The 19,465-nt window shown below is 44.9% G+C and overlaps 1 protein-coding gene across 4 annotated transcripts; it reads right to left on the reverse strand.

Moving 5' to 3' along the window:
- Nucleotides 1-1,621: 1,621 nt before the first annotated feature.
- Nucleotides 1,622-13,786, reverse strand: LOC147205606 (tyrosine aminotransferase-like). Of its 4 annotated transcripts, none has more exons than XR_015100764.1 (6): nt 13,081-13,784; nt 12,297-12,565; nt 11,974-12,078; nt 3,409-5,729; nt 2,609-2,703; nt 1,622-2,524 (listed from the first exon to the last, which is right to left on the reverse strand). XR_015100764.1 is itself a non-coding variant. In XM_086109747.1 (6 exons), coding segments are annotated over exons 1-5 (438 nt in total). In that variant the 5' UTR covers nt 13,086-13,774; the 3' UTR covers nt 1,622-2,524; nt 3,409-4,708. The 4 variants fall into 4 exon arrangements, 1 of the variants encoding a protein (XP_085965873.1); XM_086109747.1 differs by lacking the exon at nt 2,609-2,703 and having other exon boundaries at nt 3,409-4,709; nt 5,672-5,729; nt 13,081-13,774; XR_015100763.1 differs by having other exon boundaries at nt 2,609-5,729; nt 13,081-13,786.
- Between the last annotated feature and the right edge of the window lie 5,679 nt (nt 13,787-19,465).

A 19,465-nucleotide genomic window follows, 5' to 3' on the forward strand; every position in this document is an offset into this window, starting at 1 on the left:
TAGTAGCTTTCCCAATAAATGAGGAGGTGAAGGGGGAGATCGTTAGGGTTACGTGCGGAGAACTGAAACCGAACGCTTCTCCTCGTTCCCTCCTGGTACCAGAATCGAGTCTCCTGTCTCCTCCTTTTGTTTATTCCTGAGTGTCAAATTGGATAAACCTGACACTTATAAACACAGTTTGACGTGCTTTCGCGGCGTCGACATCCCCTGGACTGAGTCGATGCAGTTCATGTCTTGGTCACGTGATCGCCTTGAACCAGTACGCGCACCAATGCAGGGATTGCTCTGTGAGCTTGACACGTGCGTCGACGCATTGGTGTTGCTGGACCCATCACTAGTGGCTACATTTGTGGGATTCAATCATCATTCAGTTCGTTCCCAAACTGTGTCAATCATGATTTATAAACATGTTTTTGTGCATGCATTTAAAGATTTTAATTATATATATTGTAGTCTGCCAAGTATCAGCGTCTGTGCGACCTCCTCTTCATCATGTTTAATTTGAACTTCTTCAACACGTGTTTCACGTATTTCCTATCTAGGTGAACTTCACCATGTTTGAGAGCTGGCTCATTGTGGGTCCATTCCCGTCGTGGTGGCCCTTCAATGTGCTCTTGCTGGTGCTGCAGGTTCTGCAAATCATCTAGTCTTACCTCATTAGGTATCTGTTTGGTGCTTTCTAACCGCCTTTATTACCGATTTGTCTTACTGTTTATTGTGCATGTTAAATTGCTCCATGTACAGCACTTTGTATGCAGCGATCGCTGTTTGAAAGTGCTCTATAAATACAGTTGACTTGACTTGACGTAACAAGAAACAAGAAGTGTGAGCGAGGACGGTTGTTCGTCTATGTGTGCCTGGCTGGCAACCAGTTCAGGGTGTCCCCCGCCTACTGCCCGAAGACAGCTGGGATAGGCTCCAACATGCGCCGCGACCCTTGTTAGGAGAAGGCAGATTGGAAAATGGATGGATATTACAAAGGTGACACATGAAGACTGAAATTACAAATGTCATTTGAAGACTGTAATTTTTGAGTGCACATTCTGATGGATTTAGTATGTTATTTAGCTAAATATAAATTGTGTTATACTAATGAGCTAATGATGAATGACCCACATTTTTTTCACCCATATAAAAATCTCTTAGGCTCCTGAGGCTGTAGTTCCGTTAAAACAGTTTGGAGTGGAAGTTTTGACAGGAGAGACGAGTTTCATCTTGTGGGTGTTTTGCTGCAGGATAGCATACACAACTAGAATAATCACAAAATATTAGGTTAAATAAAACAGATTTCATCATGTGGTTGAATGACAAAATATTAAGTTTAAATTGATCATCTCCTGTACTCAGTCACTGGCTTTGCTTCAATGGGTAATGTACAGTTTAAAATATGATCAAAACCAAATATGGATTAATCAGTTCTGTGTGAACTAGACTTTGTGTGCATTTCTGTTGTGAGTTTGATGCACTTCTTGTAACATCAGGAAGCGTGCGCTCCGCTGAATCCAATGTGTGCCCTATGAAGAAAATGTAGAGGAGGGAGAGCTGTCAATTTCCTTTTGGCCCTCTTGGACAAAGGTTCTTTTATTTCTCGATAAGGTGGAAGAAGACCCAACACCACATCGTCTTTTCTTCAGTTTATCACAACGCAACACGAATCGATTCGGGCTTCTGAGAGTTTTAGATCTCGTCAGCAAGCCCCGAACAAATGCAGTCACACGTTTATATAGGCGTACTATGTTAATGAGGGGCAGGCAGTCCTTCCCCTTATGTAAAAATCAGAAACAAAGAAAGGTCAATGCAGTTCGATCTTGGCATGTTGACAAAATCCAGACTTCCTCCTGTTGTGCATAAATTATGAGATTGGAGTCCCTTTCCCTGGGAACTTGACAGTCCTGAAGAACTTAACGTAGATGGAGGACTGGGAAGAAGACATTTGGGGGTTGTTAATCACTCAAGGGAAAAGGGGATGTAAGCATAACACTACCCTCTTTGTCTTAAGTGCTTCAGCAGACGTTCAGGAGAGAGACTAGTATCAGTAGTACTCATAACAATGTGAAATTCCTCAATAATGTTCTACTACTTCTTCGAGAGGAATAATTCCTTAACAAATCCCTCTCTTCTTCACAATTAATATTGTGATCACAAAACTTCGGTGTCAAAATCTGTTGTCTAAGTGGAACAACCAATCCTATCTTGTGCAAAGCATTATCAAACAAACTACAGCCAGAAATAACAGTCTCAGTGAAGCTTGACACCAATGCCCATATCAGGAGAGAAATAGAGACCGGAATAACCAGTTTAATCAGAAAGATACAGTATATTATTAGTTCTGGGCCCCCTGAAAACTTTGTCTTGGTTTCACGTCCAGTCGTCCTTCCGAATGTCACTTTGAAGTTGGAGACGCTTCTTGGGGCTGACGCATTCCTTCCAGGTAGACAGCATGACGGGTCCTTTGTGTCACTTTGCGTGGTCCCATTCATCTCGGCTGGTGCCACTTCCGCTTCAGGACCCCCAGATACTAGAGCTGTCAAACGATTAAAATATTTAATCGAATTAAAAATGCAACTGTCATAATTAACTCAAATTCACAAAAAATGTGATTACTCACGCATTTTTTATCGTTTCTGAATTTCCTTTTATATTTTTTGTCCTATTTTTCCCCATTTTAATGCTCTCATCAACATGGAATCATGAATCCGTTTTCTATGTGCAAAATGCAAATATTTACTGAAATAACAATTTTGATTTTGAATTTTACATGAACATTTTTCACTTGGAGCAGTTATTCACACATAATCTCTCACACAATATTACTGTCCATCAACAACAGTGAAAAAAATATTTTGTCACACAACAGCTGCTTTAACAGCTCTTTTTATGGAATCAAAACAGAGCAATATAACATTATAAAGTGCACATCTAAGATAAACTAGTACTCAGTCTATAGTGGATTTAAGCCATGGTTGCATATTTCGTTTTTCTCAAGTTTGCTTTGAACACAGCAGTCAGGCTATGTTGATTGTGTTGGTCGTTCTTGCGCGGAAGTCTCTCTACAGTTTTGTGTAGACATCAATTCGGATGACTACACTTGGTTCGATGACAACACTGGAGACGTTTTATTTTCGCTAGGTCGCTACCACTGCACCGCTGAACTTTCATTGTCATGTCAAGTCAAGTCAAGTCAACTGTATTTATAGAGCACTTTCAAACAGCCATCGCCGCATACAAAGTGCTGTACATGGAGCAATTTAACATGCACAATAAACAGAAAGACAAATCGGTAATAAAGGCGGTAGAAAGCACCAAACAGTAAAACCAAGAACAAATCTAAGTCATGCTGAGTCGAATGCCAAAGAATACAAGTGAGTTTTGAGGAGGGTTTTGAAGATGGGCAGCGAGGAGGCTTACCGAATGTTCAGTGGGAGGTCATTCCAGAGAGAGGGACCAGCAACAGAAAAGGCTCGATCCCCTCTGGGTCCACAGACCTGAGGCGCCGGGCAGGTGTGTAGGGGCGGATGAGCTCAGAGAGGTAAGGTGGCGCGAGATTATTCAGAGATTTGAAAATGAATAAGAGGATCTTGAAAAGAACTCTAAAATGTATGGGGAGCCAGTGAAGGGATGCCAGAGTAGGAGTTATGTGCTCCCTCTTACGAGTACCAGTCAAGAGGCGAGCAGCGGCATTCTGGACCAGCTGAAGGCGCTTAATGGAGGACTGGCTGACTCCAAAGTAAAGGGCATTGCAGTAATCGAGCCGGGATGTGACAAAGGCATGAATTACTGTCTCAAAGTGTTCATGTGAGAGGAGAGGTCATGTCACCGCTTCAGCGCACCGTCACTGTCAGACGAACGCAGAGAAGCCCCACCCGCTCTATTTATATGGACACGGAGCACTGTAACCTTCCACACAAAATAGTTCCAAACAAGTAACAATCGCGTCAGTGGCATACATCGTATACCTGTATGATTCAGTTAACTTTGGTCTTGTCAGTGGAGCAATCTTGCAACTTTTTAAAAGTAAACTTTCCATTCATAAACTCTTTAAGTATCCGTTTTCGGTGTCTCGCGCTGCCGTGGCTGGCAAAACAAACGTGCGTGGACCTGTGCAGCGCGCTTGTTGTTTTGTTTCTGGTTTATTTATAGAGCAACGTAACATCCGCTGTGACGTGTGCAGCGTTAATCTCGTGAGGAAAAATTGAATCCAGTTAAATTTCATTTAAATTAATGCCAATAAAAACGCGCGAAACTGACAGCTCTACCAGATACACATACGTCTGTGGTTTCACGGGGTGTTCACCCTGGAGTCTCGTCCGCTCCTGAAAATGGGAGACGAGAACACTCAATAAGTCCTTGTCTGCTTTATGGGGAATAGAATTCTCCGTTGGCGAGTGCCCGGTTCCACGGATCTCCATGGAACCGGGCACTCCTGGTCATGTTCCATCTTATGAGGTGTGAAACCTGTGGCGGAATTAATGATGGACCTCATGGTGAGAAGCACAAGTGGCAGCGCCCCATCCCAATCCAAGTTCTCTGAGGTCATCACCATCGGAGTTTTGATATAAGCCTCTGATTCATTGGTTCGAGCTTACCTTGAATTGCAGATGAAAAACCCATGCCTCCCAAATTGGAGTCTTCAATTTCATGCCGATACAAACCAGTCTCATCCCTGGCCACCCGGTTAGTTCTTCTCCTCTGGGATGCCCTCTCTTGGTCTGAAATAAGATTGTTAGTTTGGAAAACATACATCTTCCAATTCTTGATTCCACTACCATCACTGACGAACTCAAGTCGTCGTCTGCTGTCTCTTTAGTCATCTTGTCTGCTTTGTCATTTCCTGTCATTGTCATTTGTCATTGTCAAGTCCTTCTAATATGTGCCCTGCATTCAATAACTACTTCTTTTGGTTTTCGCGGAGCCTCTCTAAGTTTTTTTTTTCACGCTATGTTTAATCGATGTTCCTGCTGCTGTTTTTGCAAACATTTGCCTCATGCTGCCGCATATCTGATGCATGCTGAATGTTTTTGTTCAATTGGGTCCAGTTGCATGTTGACGTATGTCAAAATTCGTCAAAATGAGTATTTTACTTCCCTGTTGTTCAAGTTCCTGTCACTCACGTTCCCCTCTCTTTTCTGAAAAAGAACTGCAGAAACAGAGCCTTCTTTTTCGGAAACATCCAAGTAAATCAGCTAGATCAGGCCGCACAAGAGGAACCGGCATCGCTGTTCTTCTGATGTGTTCAATCTCCCCAAAATATAAAGTCAGTGTGCATTGTAATTTTTCCGTGCGATAGTACTGTGAAACTGCAAAAAGCCAAACGTCAAAGGAGCCACCTTGTGGCCTCCAAACAGCAAATCTCAGATGATGCATCGGGAAGAACATTACCATACCGAATAAGTACAACGCCATCTGAAGGTTGGAAAGAGTAGAGTAGCGTTTAAGCACTTGAATAAAAATTCCAGAAGACAAAATTGAATACGTGGGGCAAGCGAGCGTTGCGTAATTTAACTCCAAGGTGAGAGAATGAGAAAATTTCCCTATATGATTCTGAAAGTGGTATATGGAAAAAACATTTGCTAAATCGATTACAGAAAAATGTGTACGAATGAGAATTTTTGTATATTTGAGTTGACGGCAAAAACAGTACGAGCGGTGCGGCCATGTCAGGCATAGATACCAGTCAATGAGATGAGATCCTCTGACAGGTCCACTCTGGCTGCCACACCCTTCAGGACCTACAATAATTGAGAGGAGGGAACATTAAATAAATTGCCTTGTGTTTCATCCAACCAGGCCATGCGATAAATGTCATTCTCTAGTTTGTCAAAAGCATTGTGCAGTGGGAAGGATCGATCAGCGGATGGTAAGGTCATATGGAGGAAGTCTAAGGAGACCTGTTAAGGAGGTGCGAATCACGACAGAATGGCCGGTAGACATGCAATAATAAGACATGTTTATATGATCAGTTCAGGCATATTTATTCTCTTGCCAGAACAACTCAGCAGCACGGCGTAACACGAGCCGTGACCATGAACATAGCGTCAGCTAAAACATGGAAAGCGGAAGTTGCGCTCACATATACATCCGGCATGTCCCTTCAGAACGAAAGCAGTGAGCAAGAGCGCTACACATAACATAAATCCCCAACACCCCCACTCTCTATTTGCTCACTGAGTAAAACAACAAAAATGTACAACAACATATTTACAGTTCAACACTTTCCAAAGATTTGCATGGCAAACTTCGTTCGTCATCACATCAGCGACCATCTCGTCAGTTGGGCAATACTCGAGAATGACTTTGCCTGTCGTAACCACGCTCCTGACGAAATGATATTTCACATCAATGTTTGCATCTCTGTCTATGAATGGGGTTCTTAGTCAATGCAATAGTGCCTTGATTGTCTTCATACACTTTTGTTTTTGCATATTTGCAATTGTCTAATCCATTTAGTAATTGTTCCAAGTAAAGACACTCCTGAATAGCTGAAGCCAAAGATATGTACTCCGCTTCGCATGTAGAAAGTGCTACTGTCTGTTGTTTTCTAGTTTTCCATGAGATGAGAGAACTTCTCCACCTCGGTGTGTCCCCTACGATCTGCCAGTGGATCCTCAGCTTCCTGACGGGACGGACACAACAGGTGAGACTGTGAGCAACAACATCATCAACACGCACCACCAGCTGGAGCCCCACAGGGATGTGCCCTCTCTCCACTGCTCTTCTCCCTCTACACAAACGATTGCACCTCAACAAGTCCAGCTGTAAAAGGTTCGCAGACTTTATGAGTTAAACAGTCACTGACGTAGTCACTCTTCTTGTACAACTACTACTGCTACTGGTCACTCTAAAATGGTACAATGATTTTTTGCACTAACTGTACAAACTGTCATAGTATTGTATTCTACCACTTTAGCTCTGCTTGATACTTTGCACATTGTCTCACAGTCGTCACTGGGTGGTACCACCGCACTACGGTTCACTTACATTACGAAATGTCCTTCCATACCTATTTGTCATGTCCTTGTTTACGATGATACTAATGCAGCGTGTTATACCGGAGACAAATTCCTTGTGTGTTCTACATACTTGGCCCATAAAGATGATTCTGATTCTGATTCTGATTCTGATTCTGATTCTGATCTGTTGATCAAGTCGCTCTACAGAGTGACACCGCCCCAGGCTTTTGATGGGTTGCTTATGCAGGGAAGGAGATTTTTTTCCACTCTGACAACCCGAATTGTGTTTTCGGGTCTTTTGTGAGTCCTCCTCTGAGCGATAGGAGACTTGGTGGGTTTAATCTTCATTGTGACCCATGATATCAACTCATCCACCCTTTTCAGCAGTCCGGATGTGCATGGTGCTGATTGAAGGGGGCCATAAAGCTCCTCAATGTGGGTAACCTCTGATGATGGTTGTATTCCTCCAATTGTCAAGTAAAATTCCGATGAAAGATCTCTGTTTAGTGAGGGGCCGAAAACCCAAAATGTTGAAAGAGCCATATTGGACTTAAATAAACAAAAATCTAATATGTTTGGAGCCGCAAAAAAATAAAAAAAACCTTATAATGAAGGCAACACATGCTGTCTGTATCTATATGAGCTATATATTAGCCTACTATCAACATGACTAAGTTGACTACAAATACACAACGAGCATTCATGATTAAAAGTTTTTTTCCCCCTGCAGTTCATCCTGCAGAGGAGGGGTGCCCAAACTTTTTTGACACAAGATCTACTTTTCGAACAACCAACCTCCCGCGATTGACATCACACGCTCGCATACGCACCCACTTACACACGTATGCCGTAATCAAGGTCAAGGTCATCTTTATTGTCAATTATGCTTTATGTACGACATGCAGCATAGATGAAATTTCTTCCTCTCAATCCTCAGTGCAAATATGCATGCAAACATGCTGTGCACTAAACACACACAGCTAAGAAAAGATAGCAGCTACACTGTATAAAAAAGAAAATATGTAATCTTAACAGTATAAACAGTATAGACGATATAAACAATATAAACAGCATAAACAATGGCACTTGTGGCTATTGTGGGTAAGATGAGGTAGTGCATTGTGCAATACGCAATACGCAGATGTCGGATAATGAGGGGAAACACCAGGAAAAATTCCAAATATGAAAAAATATTGAACAAAAAACCTAATTCACCATTATGCAACTCCTTGGCTGCCAAACTGCAACTTTACAGTGGTCGGCTTTAGTTTTAAGTTGTCATGTCAACAATCACCACTAAATTGTAACATAAAGAGTTGGTGGGCCTGCACAGTGATTTAAACTTGGATCCTCAGAAATGTGAGTCAAACTTGCTAACCACTGGCCTATCCTGCTCCAGAGATGATGGTTTTTATTCATGATTGTCAAGGTCAAGGTCAAGGTCATCTTTATTGTCAAATATGCTTTATGTATAACATGCAGCATAGATGAAAGTTCTTCCTCTCAATCCTTAGTGCAAACATGCAAACATGCTGTGCATTAAACACACACAGCTAAAATAAGACAGCAACTACACTGTATAAAAAGACATAATATGTAATCTGAACAGTATAAACAGTATAAACAATATAAACAACATAAACAATGGCACTTGTGACGATTGTGGGTAAAGTGAGGTAGTGCATTGTGCAATACGCAGATGTCGGATGATGAGAGGAGGGTCATAGTCTATGACAGGAGGCAGGGGTAGGGCAGAGGCAGAGGGCGGGGAGTGCGGGAAGAGCAGGGAGGGAGTTGAGTCTCCTGACCGCCTGGTGGAAGAAACTGTTGTTGAGCCTGCTCGTTCCAGCACGGAGAATCCGCAATCTCCTTCCCGAACGGCAGCAGGCCGAAGAGGCTGTGAGATGGGTGGGTTGGGTCACCTGCGATCCGGATGGCTTGGCGGGTCAGATGGGAGTAGTAAATGTCCACAAGTGGGGGCAGAGAGACACCAATGATCTTCTCAGCTGCTTTCATGGTGCGCTGCAAAGTCTTTTGGCAGGACACAGTGCAAGCACCATAACACACAGTGATGCAGCTGGACAGGATGCTCTCATTGGTGCCTGTATAAAATGTCTGCATGTTGGGGGGCGGGGCTCTTGCTCTCCTCAGTTTGCGGAGGAAGTACAGGCGCTGGTTGGCTTTCTTGGCCAGTGATGAAGTATTGTGGCTCCAGGACAGGTCTTCAGAGATGTGCACTTCCAGGAACTTGGTGTTGCTCACTCTCTCCACTGTGGCACCGTTAATGGTCAGTGGAGCATGCTGTGAGTGTGTCTTTCTGAAGTCCACAACAATCTCCTTTGTCTTCTCCACATTCAGGTGGAGATTGTTGTCTTTGTACCACAAGGTCAGCCTGCTCACCTCACTCCTGTAGATTGTCTCATCTTCGTTGTTGATGAGACCCACTACAGTCGTGTCATCCGCAAACTTAACGAAGAAATTGGAGCTGAACGAAGGGGTGCAGTCGTGAGTCAGCAGTGTGAAGAAGAGGGGGCTCAGCACACATCCTTCTGGAGGCCCTGTGCTCATCATGATGGTGCTGGAGGTGTTGCTGCTGACCTGGACTGCCTGTGGTCTCTCCGTCAGAAGTCCAACAGCCAGTTGTACAGAGAGGTGTTGAGCCCCAGGTGGTCCAGTTTGTAGATGAGCTGCTGCGGGATTATGGTGTTGAACGCTGAGCTGAAGTCAATGAACAGCATTTTGATGTGTGAGTCCTTGGTCTCCAGGTGGGTGAGGGCTAATTAGAGGGCAGTGGAGATGGCGTCTGCAGTCGATCTGTTCTGCCGATATGCAAACTGGTAGGGGTCCAGGGTTGGGGAGAGGGCAGACTTTATGTGCTGCATGACTAACCGCTCGAAGCACTTCATGAGGATGGGGGTGAGTGCGACCAGGCGGTAGTCATTGTAGCTGGAGGGGGACGACTTCTTCGGGACCGGATGATGGTGGTGGCTATGAGACAAGTGGGCCAACAGCCTGGCTCAGTGAGGTGTTAAAAAAGCCTGTGAAAATATATGTGAGCTCCTCAGCACAGTCTCTCAGGACGCGACCAGGAATGTTGTCAGGACCTGCCGCTTTCCGTACGTTTGTCCCTCTGAGGGAATGCCTCACACTATCCTGGGAAAGCGTCAGCACCTGGTCGCCAGGAGGAGGTGGGGTGTTCTGTGCTGGGGTGTTGTTGTCAATCTCAAAACAGGCAAAGAAGTCATTCAGGTTGTTCAGCAGAGAGATGGAGCTGTCGCAGGTGTGCAGAGAGGGCTTGTAGTCCGTGATGGTCTGTGTAGTGGCAACTTAGTATCCTTTTGTCGCTACGTCAGCAGGGCATGTAGGTTTCTGACTCGTGCTTTTCTTCGACGGGCCTTTCCTTTCCATGAAGACGACAAGGAAAACACGAGGCCGCCATCGTTGATTCAAAAAAAAAAAAAAGATTCGTTTATTTTCTTGAACACAAATTAAGGCTTTATCAAAATGAAAAAATAAAACTTCTACAATACACTTAAACGAAATACGAAATCAGTTCATATGAAGTACGAAATACGTAAACACGAAGTACGGTCAAAAAAAGGTGTTGCTCCATGCCCTACTGTCTTCCTAATAAAGCTTACATAAATCTAGCCTCTTAACAGACAAAATACAGGACAACCAATGGAGCCCAGATACTTCAATATTCTTAATAAATTTGTTCTAGATAAAATATCAAATATAAACCAAACTGCTTGCATCTATTAAATTCTAATTATTCAAAAAGCTACATCTATAATGTAACCAAATTTTCCTTATGGCTCTAACATTCCGGCCCCTAATTGTCTTTGTGAACATAAACAATTACCAAATTAGTGAATCAGAGCCATGAGCTGCAAAAGCAAATAACAACAATGAATTGTTCAAGAATGTCCATTGTACAAGTGACTCTTCCCGTCACGTCAGGAACTCTTTTCTTAAAGTCCATAAACAAAAAAGGTTGGAGTCAAAGGTTACCAGCACATTTTTTAGTGTGGTCAGCTTTACATATCGTCAGCCTCTCATCCATCCATCCATTATTCAATCCACTTATCCTCACAAGGGTTTCGGGCGAGCTGGAACCTCTGCCAGCTGTCTTCGGGCAGTAGGCAGGGTACACCTTCTAACTGGTTGCCAGCCAATATCAGAGCACACATCAACAAACAACCATTTACACTCACAATCACACCTAGGGACAATTAACCTACAAGGCATGTTTTGGGAATGTGGAAGGAAACCGGAGTACCTGGAGAAGACCCACAGGCAAGGGGGAGAACACGCAAACTCCACACAGGGATGCCAGAGCCCGGATTCGAAACCTCGACCTCTGCACTGTGAAGTGGACATGCTAAACAATCGGCTACCGCCTGGCCTAAGTCACATTTTGCTTTAAACATATCCTCATTATGTAAGCCACCTCTGATAAAATCATCCTTTGGTAAACAGACCATTCAGCGAGAGATCAGTTCCCACTCAGTAATGTTGTGGAAGTGGGTGTGAATGGTCGTTTGTCTCTACATATGTCCTGCGACTGGCTGGCAACCAGTTCAGGGTGTAGTCTGCCTTCTGTCCCCAAAGTCAGCAGAGATAGGCTCCTGCGACGTGCCGCGACCCTCTTCAGGAGAAGCGGTGTTGAAAATGGATAGATGGATGAAAAAAAAACCTGAAAAAAATGACCTGGGCCAATATTTTAGGAAGGTGATAATATAAAGCACGATGAAACTTTATACATGTTAATCGTCAAGAATAAAAGAAATCTCAATCATTACACAAAAAGTGTCTTTTTTCTCAAAATCCAAACTTTGTGAGTAATATAGAGTAAAATGGAGAGGTGGCCCCTTCTTATAAAACTTCTATCCACGTATTGTGGCTTCTTCCTACAGTTTCGGCTTTAAATTGCTTTGTTGGTGTGAATGTGAAACACTGTGACTTAGAATGTTGCTCTGTTTTTTAAAAAAAAATTAATTTTCTGATAGATAAAACTCACCAACAGAAGGAGCATAGCCATTGTATTGGTGCGAATTGATCGCATCTTTCATGGCTTGAAGCACCGCATCATCTGTTGGAAGGTTTCCAAAGACGGTAGGGTCCCCTATGGAGCACAATGAGCAAGTCAGCTTTGTGTTGGCAGTCAGACAATGTCTTCTGAAAAGAAGATCCTCTTTTGGAAATTGCTGAGGCATGCATTGTTCTGTCATTGACTAAACACGTTGGTTATATGTACTGTATGGTTCACAGTTGAAATAATTTCTGGCTTGCTATTCCGTTCATGGAATCTCAGTACTCTGATATCACAAACAGCCTTCTCACCAATCGAAAGGCTGATCATGGCTTTATCCGGGTGTGGGGAGAGCTTCATCCCATCAACGATGGCCCTTATGGGATTCAGGGTGTTGTTAGCCATCAAGGAAGGCTTCACTTGCCATGTCTTCCTGCAGCGTCTGTCTTTGACAGGAGAAGAATTCCCACTGACGCCGGCATGGTGAATGGCCTTCCTGTTGGCTCCGTTCCCATTCAGGTGTTTGCCATTCGCATTCTCATTCATCTGAACCAAATTCGACTTGGTATCATTCCTGGCACTGTTGTGGAGAATGATTTTTGGAACAATAAAGTAGAGGAACATTTCCACTTCATCATGAAAATATTATAAATAAACAATATTTAAGATATGCATTACTGAGTCAACACAATAACAAATTTGTTTTTGATTGCACTTATTGTATGAGTATTGATATTATTGTTATTTATTGGTATCTATAATAATACCTTTCACTGAAGCAAAAGCATGAAAATGTACTGAAAGTGTCAGTCATCAAGCAGACCATAAATGGAGCCTAATCGACACAATAACCAGCATTATGAAAGTATGAAAATAAATTTAGAACACAACTCACAGACAAGCGCAATTTCATAATATCCTCAGAAAAAGAGCTGAATAAACCCTGCGCCAAAGTCTTTTCAGTGGAAAATTCGAAAGAAGATGGGCAAGACCTCACCATCACCATCATCATCATCATAGAATAAACACTATGCCCAATTTTTAGGAATTCAACAAAATGTTATTCAAATATCAGGACAATCATGAGGTTCTTACCTCATGATCAGCTCACTCTTCAATTTTCCAAATTCAGCTTGAGTGTAGATGAAGGACTCTTGCAATAATAAATGCAGAAGGATTTGACAGGACAATTTTATAGCAGGACTTCAGAAAATGGGTGTTGAACCGAACCCATATTTCTATTGGTGGAGGCTGAGAGGGTTGCGCTGCAACACCCCCTTACTAACAGCACTAACAAGAACCATACCTCCAACCCTCCCCAGCACCTTATCGGCGAGAAGAGGGGGTGGATTCAGCAGAGCACACGCTTCCTGATGTTGCAAGAAGTGCATTAGGCACCCAAATCACAACAGGCATGCACAAAAAGTCTAATTCACGCAGAACTGATCAATCCATATTTAGTTTCCATCATATTTTATGCTGTACATTGGCCCTCTGAAGCAAAACCAGTGACTGAGTACCACAGATGTTCAATTTCATCTTAATATTCTCTCATTCAACTGCATGACTAAATCTATTTTACTGAACCTAATATTTTGTTGTTGTTCTAGTTGTGTATGCTATCCTGCAGCAAAAAACGCCCACGATTGTCAAATATCATTCCTCTATTTGAGCTGAATGAATAATGAAAACTAAAATATGACCTTAATATTTGGAACGGGTCGTTGAAATATTTCCAGAAGTTCATTCCTCAACGAGCCTGTCCCGAAAGATCAAACTCGTCTCTCCTGTCAAACCTTCCACTCCAACCTGTTTGTTTAACAGAACTGCAGCCTGGGGAGCTTCAGAGCTTTTTACATGGGTGAAAAAAAAACAAACAAAAAAAAACATGGGTCGTTCATCATCAGCTCATAAGTACGACCCAATTCATATTTAGTTAAATAACATGCTAAATCCAACAAAATTTGCACACGAAAATGATTGACTTCAAATATTTGATTGACGTTTGTTGACATTTCAATCTGCATATGTAATATGAAAATGTTAAATTCATCTTCTTTTTTTTTGCACAGTCATAGCATAAATGTGTCTTCGTAACATGTTTGGTAATAAAGTGTACATTGCATGTTAAAACGGAGGCCTCTTTCCCTTGGCGTTGGCATTTCCATTCTTACCGAATTCAAGCAAGTGTTGTGGTCGTCGTGAAAGTATTTCACTTGAAAATGTAACTTGATGTTGTCATGACTATAACCTGCACAAGTACCCAGCTAATGCACTATTAAAGATAAATATCGCCAGAGTTTTTTTAAAACAACAACGATGTGACCGTGAGATTAGCCATGTGTCAACAAATGTTGTTTGACTAAGTGCTTGCCACAAGCCTCCAGAATGTCCAATATATTTTTTTTTAAATCAATATCATCAGTCAGAAAGAAGAGTTTGGACAAAACACAGCAGTTGGCACATCCTCCAGTGATTGTTTGTATTCCCTTCATGGTGAGTGGAAAATTAAACACTTAACATAATCTTCCAACAAAAGACTCCACGCGCCATTGACATGTCAATACTATACTTTCTCTTTAAAAATATATTTTGGCATAAGATGATGGGGGGGGGGGGGGGATTGTCAGGGCAATTTATGAGAAGGTTGAGACAATCCCTAAAAACACATTTAAAACAACAATAAGAATCTGTCAGAGTTGCAGGGGGAGGGGGGGAGTTAGTTTGTGTGTCCCAATGATCCTAGGAGCTAAGTTTTCTGGGGCTTTATGCCCCTGGCAGCGTCACCCATGGCAAACAGGTTCTAGGCGAGGGACCAGACAAAGCACGGCTCAAAGACCCCTTATGATGAGTAAAATTAATGGATCTCAGTTTCCCTTGCCCGGACTCGGGTGACCGGGGCCCCCCTCTGGAGCCAGGCCTGGAGGTGGCGCTCGTTGGCGAGCGCCTGGTGGCCAGGCAGACACCCATGGGGCCCGGCCGGGCTCAGCCCGAAGAGGCAACGTGGGTCCCCCTTCTCATGGGCTCACCACCCATGGGAGGGGCCAAAGGGGTCGGGTGCAATGTGAGCTGGGCAGCAGCCAAAGGCGGGAACCCTGGCGGTCTGATCCTCGCTGCAGAAGTTAGCTGTAGGGACGTGGAATGTCACCTCTCTTGCAGGGAAGGAGCCCGAGCTGGTGTGTGAGGTAGAGAAGTTCAGACTGGATATAGTCGGACTTGCCTCCACACATAGCCTGGGTTCTGGTACCAGTTCTCTCGAGAGGGGTTGGACTCTCTTCCACTCTGGAGTTGCTCACGGTGAGAGGCGCAGAGCAGGCGTGGGCATACTCATTGCCCCCCGGCTCAGTGTCTGGACATTGGGGTTCAGACCGGTAGACGAGAGGGTTGCCTCCCTCCGCCTTTGGGTGGGGGGACGGGTCCTGACCGTTGTTTGTGCATATGCAACAAATAGCAGCTCAGCGTACCCACCCTTTTTGGAGTCCTTGGAGGGTGTGCTGGAGAGTATTCCGGCAGGGGACTCCCTTGTTCTGCTGGGGGACTTCAATGCTCACGTGGGCAATGACAGTGAGACCTGGAAGGGCATGATTGGGAGGAACGGCCCCCCCGATCAGAACTCGAGTGGTGTTTTGTTGTTGGACTTCTGTGCTCGTCACGGATTGTCCATAACGAACACCTTGTTCAAACATAAGGGTGTCCATATGTGCACTTGGCACCAGGACACCCTAGGCCGCAGTTCGATGATTGACTTTGTGGTTGTATCATCGGATTTGCGGCCGCATGTTTTGGACTCTCGGGTGAAGAGGGGGCGGAGCTGTCAACTGATCACCACCTGGTGGTGAGTAGGCTCCGATGGTGGGGGAAGATGCCGGCCGGTCCTGGCAGACCCAAACGTATTGTGAGGGTTTGTTGGGAGCGTCTGGCGGAATCCCCTGTCAGAAAGAGTTTCAACTCCCACCTCCGGCAGAGCTTTTCCCATGTCCCGGGGGAGGCGGGGGACATTGGGTCCAAATGGACCATGTTCCGCGCCTCTATTGTTGAGGCGGCCAATCTGAGTTGTGGCCATAAGGTGGTTGGTGCCTTTTGTGGCGGCAACCACCGTACTCGCTGGTGGACGCCAGCAGTAAGGGATGCCGTCAAGCTGAAGAAGGAGTCCTATCGGGCCTTTATGGCCTGTGGGACCCCAGAGGCAGCTGACGGGTATCGACTGGCTAAGTGGAACGCAGCTTTGGTGGTCGCCGAGGCATAAACCCGGGCGTGGGAAGAGTTCGGTGAGGCCATGGAAGCCGACTTCCGGACGGCTTCGAGGAAATTCTGGTCCACCATCCGACGTCTCAGGAGGGGGAAGCAGTGCACCACAAACACTGTGTACAGTGGGGATGGGGTGCTGCTGACTTCGACTCGGGACGTTGTGAACCGGTGGGCAGAGTACGTCGAAGACCTCCTCAACTCCACCAACACGCCTTCCTCGGAGGGAGCAGAGTCTGAGGATCCTGAGGTGGGCTCTCCTATCTCTGTTGTTGAAGTCACCGATGTGGTTAAAAAGCTCCTCGGTGGCAAAGCCCCAGGGGTGGATGAGATCCACCCGGAGTTCCTCAAGGCTATGGATGCTGTGGGGCTGTCCTGGTTGACACGCCTCTGCAGCATCACGTGGTCATCGGAGAGAGTGCCTCTGGATTGGCAGACCGGGGTGGTGGTCCCTCTTTTTAAAAAGGGGGACCGGAGGGTGTGTTCCAACTACAGAGGGATCACACTCCTCAGCCTCCCTGGTAAGGTCTATTCAGGGGTGCTGGAGAGGAGGGTCCGCCAGGAAGTCGAGCCTCAGATTGAGGAGGAGCAGTGTGGTTTTCGTCCTGGCCGTGGAACTGTGGACCAGCTCTACACCCTTAGCAGGGTCCTCGAGGGTACGTGGGAACTTGCCCAACCAGTCTACATGTGTTTTGTGGACTTGGAGAAGGCATTTGACCGTGTCCCTCGGGGAGTTCTGTGGGGGGTGCTTCGGGAGTATGGGGTACCGAGCCCCCTGATACGGGCTGTTCGGTCCAGATACTGTCGATGTCAGAGTTTGGTTTGCGTTGCCGGCAATAAGTCGGAATCGTTTCCAGTGAGGGTTGGACTCCGCCATGGCTGCCCTTTGTCGCCGATTCTGTTCATCACCTTTATGGACAGAATTTCTAGGCGCAGCCGAAGCGTTGAGGGGGTCCGTTTTGGTGGCCTCAGTATTGCATCTCTGCTTTTTGCAGATGATGTGGTACTGTTGGCTCCTTCAAGCAGGGCTCTCCAACTCTCACTGGAGCGTTTCGCAGCCGAGTGCCGAGCGGTTGGGATGAAGATCAGCACATCCAAATCTGAAACCATGGCCCTCAGTCAGAAAAGGGTGGAGATGCCCTCTCCGGGTCGGGGAGGAGATCTTGCCCCAAGTGGAGGAGTTTAAGTATCTTGGGGTCTTGTTCACGAGTGAGGGCAGGAGGGAGCGAGATATCGACAGGCGGATCGGTGCAGCGTCTGCTGTGATGCAGACGTTGTATCGGTCTGTCGTGGTAAAGAAGGAGCTGAGCGAAAGGGCGAAGCTCTCAATTTACCGGTCGATCTATGTCCCAACCCTCATCTATGGTCACGAGCTATGGGTCGTGATCGAAAGAACGAGATCCCGGATACAAGCGGCCGAAATGAGTTTTCTCCGCAGGGTGTCCAGGCTCTCCCTTAGAGATAAGGTAAGAAGCTCGGTCATCCGGGAGGGGCTCAGAGTAGAGCCGCTTCTCCTCCACATCGAGAGGAGCCAGATGAGGTGGCTAGGGCATCTAATTAGGATGCCTCCTGGATGCCTCCCTGGTGAGGTGTTTCGGGCATGTCCCACTGGCAGGAGACCCCGAGGACGACCCAGGACACGCTGGAGAGACTATGTCACCCAGCTGGCATGAACGCCTCGGGATCCGCCAGGAAAAGCTCAAAGAAGTGGCTGGGGAGAGGGAAGTCTGGGCTTCCCTCCTAAAGCTGCCGCCCCCGCGACCCGACCCCGGATAAGCGGTGGAAAATGGAAATGGATGGCTTACAGACCATTCCTCAGCCTTCTTTCAAAAATGTGACAACATTGCCTAGTACACCGCCGATGGGTTTAATAAGTCACCTTAATGGGGCGGCATAGGACAGAGTCAAGCGAAGGTGCTGTTACACTGTTAACAATTTCATTCATTTGAAACCAACGACACAAGCAGTTAAGACTTTTCTCTAAATGAATAGAGACGCTTTTGCATTCAGCTCCCATACAGCACACAACCTGGACTTCTCCTGACACTGTCCTATATGCATTAGTGTTGTGTTGTTCGCGAACGAACTGGCTCTTAGAGCCGGCTCTTTGAAGTGAACGACAGGAGCCGGCTCACATCAACAGAATGATGTGTTAGTGTACGCTATGCAGTCTTGTATGCACTTCGTCTGCATTCCGGCTGTAGCACAGAGCCCTGTCGTGCTCACAGTTTACTTGGACAGATTATTGAACTCCGGTGAGCAACAAAGTGAAAAGAACAAACAAAAAAACTAAATAGACAGCCTTTGACACAAATCAAGGGTTATGTCTATGAAAAGGTGAATTCCGAAGCAAAAGGCTGGATCTCTGAGCCTGGAAAACCACTTAAAGTTCTCACTGATTCATTGGGGAAATTGATCTCACCTCAATTTTTTATTGATTAAAAAAAATATATATATAAATATATATATATATAATAACAGACCGGTATAATTTCAGGTTTGGCAATTTTCCAACATACATACATCATGCTACCAACATAGCAGCCCTGGCTAGCATTGGAATGTCTACAATGCACGTTGTATGCACAGCTAAATGTTGCATGCATGACCGTGAGAGCCGTAGCTGTTGGCTACGCAACGTTACATTGCACATACTTTCAATTGTAGTTGGCTGTCAGCAACTAATTCAATTATCCTTCTTTTATACTAAAACCATGCAAAAGATCCCATTAGTCACTATAGACCAGTGATGGGTAACTGGTACACGGATTGTCCCCTTGATTCATTAAAAAATAAAGACATGAGATAAAATGGAACCTTTTTTTTCTTTTCCCTTATTTTGTTCATAAACACGCCAAAATATTCAAAAACCATCGATAAACATTCCATTTACGTGTTCATGAAAATGGGGAAGGGGGGAGTAATCCTGGAAACACCAGGAAAAATTCCAAATATGAAAAAATATTGAAAAAAACCCTAATTCACCATTATGCAACTCATTGGCTGCCAAACTGCAACTTTACAGTGGTCGGCTTTAGTTTTAAGTTGTCATGTCAACAATCACCACTAAATTGTAACATAAAGAGTTGGTGGGCCTGCACAGTGATTTAAACTTTGTTCTTCAGAAATGTGAGTCAAACTTGCTAACCACTGGCCTATCCTGCTCCAGAGATGATGGTTTTTATTCATGATTGTCAAGGTCAAGGTCAAGGTCATCTTTATTGTCAAATATGCT

Source organism: Hippocampus guttulatus, chromosome 4 (genome assembly GCF_054856545.1).
Source record: "Hippocampus guttulatus isolate MCC_2025c chromosome 4, RoL_Hgut_1.0, whole genome shotgun sequence".
Taxonomy (NCBI): Eukaryota; Metazoa; Chordata; class Actinopteri; order Syngnathiformes; family Syngnathidae; genus Hippocampus; species Hippocampus guttulatus.